This window comes from Pristiophorus japonicus, chromosome Y, assembly GCF_044704955.1.
Source record: "Pristiophorus japonicus isolate sPriJap1 chromosome Y, sPriJap1.hap1, whole genome shotgun sequence".
Lineage (NCBI taxonomy): Eukaryota > Metazoa > Chordata > Chondrichthyes > Pristiophoridae > Pristiophorus > Pristiophorus japonicus.
The window spans coordinates 38,510,135-38,512,650 of record NC_092011.1 but is presented as its reverse complement, the minus strand read 5'-3'; the positions used below and the strand labels follow the sequence as shown (position 1 = coordinate 38,512,650).

Genomic DNA, 2,516 nt, shown 5'->3' with positions numbered 1-2,516 from the left:
GGGAAAATCTAGGCCAGCTGCTGCAGGTAATGACGCGAGGATCTGCAACACATCCGCTGCTCGGCGCTCCAGACAGATTGCTGCACTCGTGAAACCAGTGCACAGACACACAGCCAGCCAGTCACACCCACAGGGACATTGAGAAACACAGCTACGGAGCCACAGACACAGATAGAGACACATGCGCGCATGCACACAGCCCCACTCAAACAGCCAGCCATCCAGACACACACAGTCGGAAACGTGCGCACACACACACTGCCCCGTGCTGCCCCTCCATCACCAGTGGCGAAGTTAGGGACCGACCATCTCCTCCTGCAGCCTCGAGGAGCTGGGCAGCAACCCAACACTTGAGAGTTACTGCGTCTCTCTGTCCGTCTCCCACAGCGCAATGCGAGTGCAAACCATTTGTACAGCGGAGCAAAGCCCCTTTAACCAGGCAGTCCGGCCGAGAGCCGTGGACGCAGAGCGAGGGGTGCGCGGTACAGACTGGCAGCTTCGTGTAGCTGTGTGTGCGAGAGTGCAGCGCGCGTTGCACCAGACAGAGACAGCAGTATCCGGCAAAGGCCTTTTATTGGGACTGTATTGGCAAGCAACAGGGGGCGGGGGGGGGTTACATATATAGTGTACGAGAGGCGCACGATTACCATATTTATACACGGAGCCTCTCTGGAGGGGGCGTTGGGAGAGCGACAGACAGCACGGGTTACATGATACATCACCAATAAAAGGTGGGGGAAAGGGGAGGGCGATCACACCGGTTCACACGCCTCGTGTTCTGCGCGCTCCGTCGCCTGAAGCTTAAACTGTTGGCTGATTAAATAAGAAGGGGGGGGGGGGGGGGGCAAGAGAGAGTAAAGAAATGGGATGTATATTTATAAACATCGGTTTCAAGGAGCAGAACTGAGTGGGCAGTGTTGGCCGAGTTGATCGGGCTGCTGTGGAGTTAGAGTGCTTTCCCTGCCCCTCCCCATCCGAGACAGCGTCAGACCCTGCCCTTACTGGGGGTCCCACTCTTCCCCCCTTTCCCCTTTCCCCCCTCCCCCCCCCCCCCCCCCCCCGCTGAAGGTCTTGCCGGCATGGGTGGGATCGGTACACGGCATGCAGCTGGGTGTCGTGAGGGGGGCGCTTTATGCCGTCAGCTTCTTCACTCGAACGTCCAGGCTGACGAAATTCTCCTGCACCTGTGACAGGTTGTCCTTCATGGTTTTCTGGACCTGCAACACACAGACACACACACACAGTGAGGCAGAGTCAGCGCAGGTAGATCTTACAGCACAGGAGGATCCCACTGGGCCCATCGTTGCCCGTGCTGTGCCGGCTCTGTGACAGAGCGACCCAATCAGTCCCACTCCCCCCCTGCCCTTTCCCCCACAGCCCTGTGAATTTTTCCCCTTCCGGTATTTACCCAATTCCCGGTTTGAAAGTCACGATTGAATCTGCTCCCACCGCCCTTTCAGGCAGCGCGTTCCCGATCACAACAACTCGCTGCGTAAACACATTCTCCCCATCTCCCCCTCTGGTTCCATCGCCGATTATCGTCAATCTGTGTCCCTCTGGTTACCCCACCCTCCTGCCCCCCGGGGAACAGTTTCTCCCCGATCTACTCCATCAAAACCCCTCCTGATTGTGAACCCCTCTATTAAATCTCCCCCTTAACCTTCTCTGCTCCAAGGAGAACAACCCCAGCTTCTCCAGTCTCCCCACGTCACTGAAGTCCCTCATCCCCCCCGGGACAGGTTTGTTCCTGGTACCCTCCCTTGAAGGGACCCTCTCGGTACCGTGCCTCCAAGGGGCCACCCATTCACCCGTGAGCCTTAAGTGAGGGTTGCCCGATCGATCGTGCTGCATCTTGCACTCCCCTGGCGAACATTCCAGCAAGGGTCTGTCATCCAGAGACCAGGGGCAGGAAAACCCTGAGCGACCATCCCCGAGCCAGGGGGAGTCATCATGCTCAGCTCCAGCATTGCCCCAGTGACTCGAGCCCTGGGATCCTGGCTGGTCAATGGCTTCAGTGACGGCCACTTCGAACCTGTGCAGCTGGGGGAGGGGAGAGAGGGAGGGAGGGGAGACAGAGTGATAGGGAGGCCGAGAATGATCTGCCCGACGTTGCGATCACCGTGTGTGTGTAAGCCGAGTGGGTGAGCTGTACCTGGGTTAACAGAGTGGTGTTTTCCCTCATGGTGCAGGTGATCATCTGTTGTGTGGAGTCCAGATGGGTCAGCAGCTGGCCGAACTGCATGGCTGGAACCAGAACACAGCACAGTCACACGGCGCTCCATCACACAACGGCCCGACGTTTCTCTCGAACCTGTTTAACGTGCGTACAACGCGACTGAGAAAACACACCGCCTCCCTCCCTGGAATACAAACTCACATACCCTCGCTCGCTCACTCTCGCACACACACCCTCTCACTCCCAAGCTCCCAGCCGCGCGCGCTCACACCCCTACCCGTCGACGGATGGGGTAATATTTAATTTACAGTAAGTGTGGGGGAGAGGGGGGGCTGAGAAA

At 58.1% G+C, this 2,516-nt stretch overlaps 1 protein-coding gene across 1 annotated transcript in view; it reads right to left on the bottom strand.

The window, feature by feature from the left end:
* Positions 1–1,042: 1,042 nt before the first annotated feature.
* The window catches only part of LOC139241111 (dynactin subunit 2-A-like), a 93,131-nt gene continuing 91,657 nt past the window's right edge, over positions 1,043–2,516 (bottom strand). Inside the window, exons 13-14 of the mRNA XM_070869803.1 lie at positions 2,153–2,244; positions 1,043–1,217 (exon numbers count right to left, since the gene is read on the bottom strand). Of these exons, the coding sequence (XP_070725904.1) occupies positions 1,131–1,217; positions 2,153–2,244 (179 nt within the window). The 3' untranslated portion in view covers positions 1,043–1,130. The remainder of the gene's footprint in view (positions 1,218–2,152; positions 2,245–2,516) is intronic.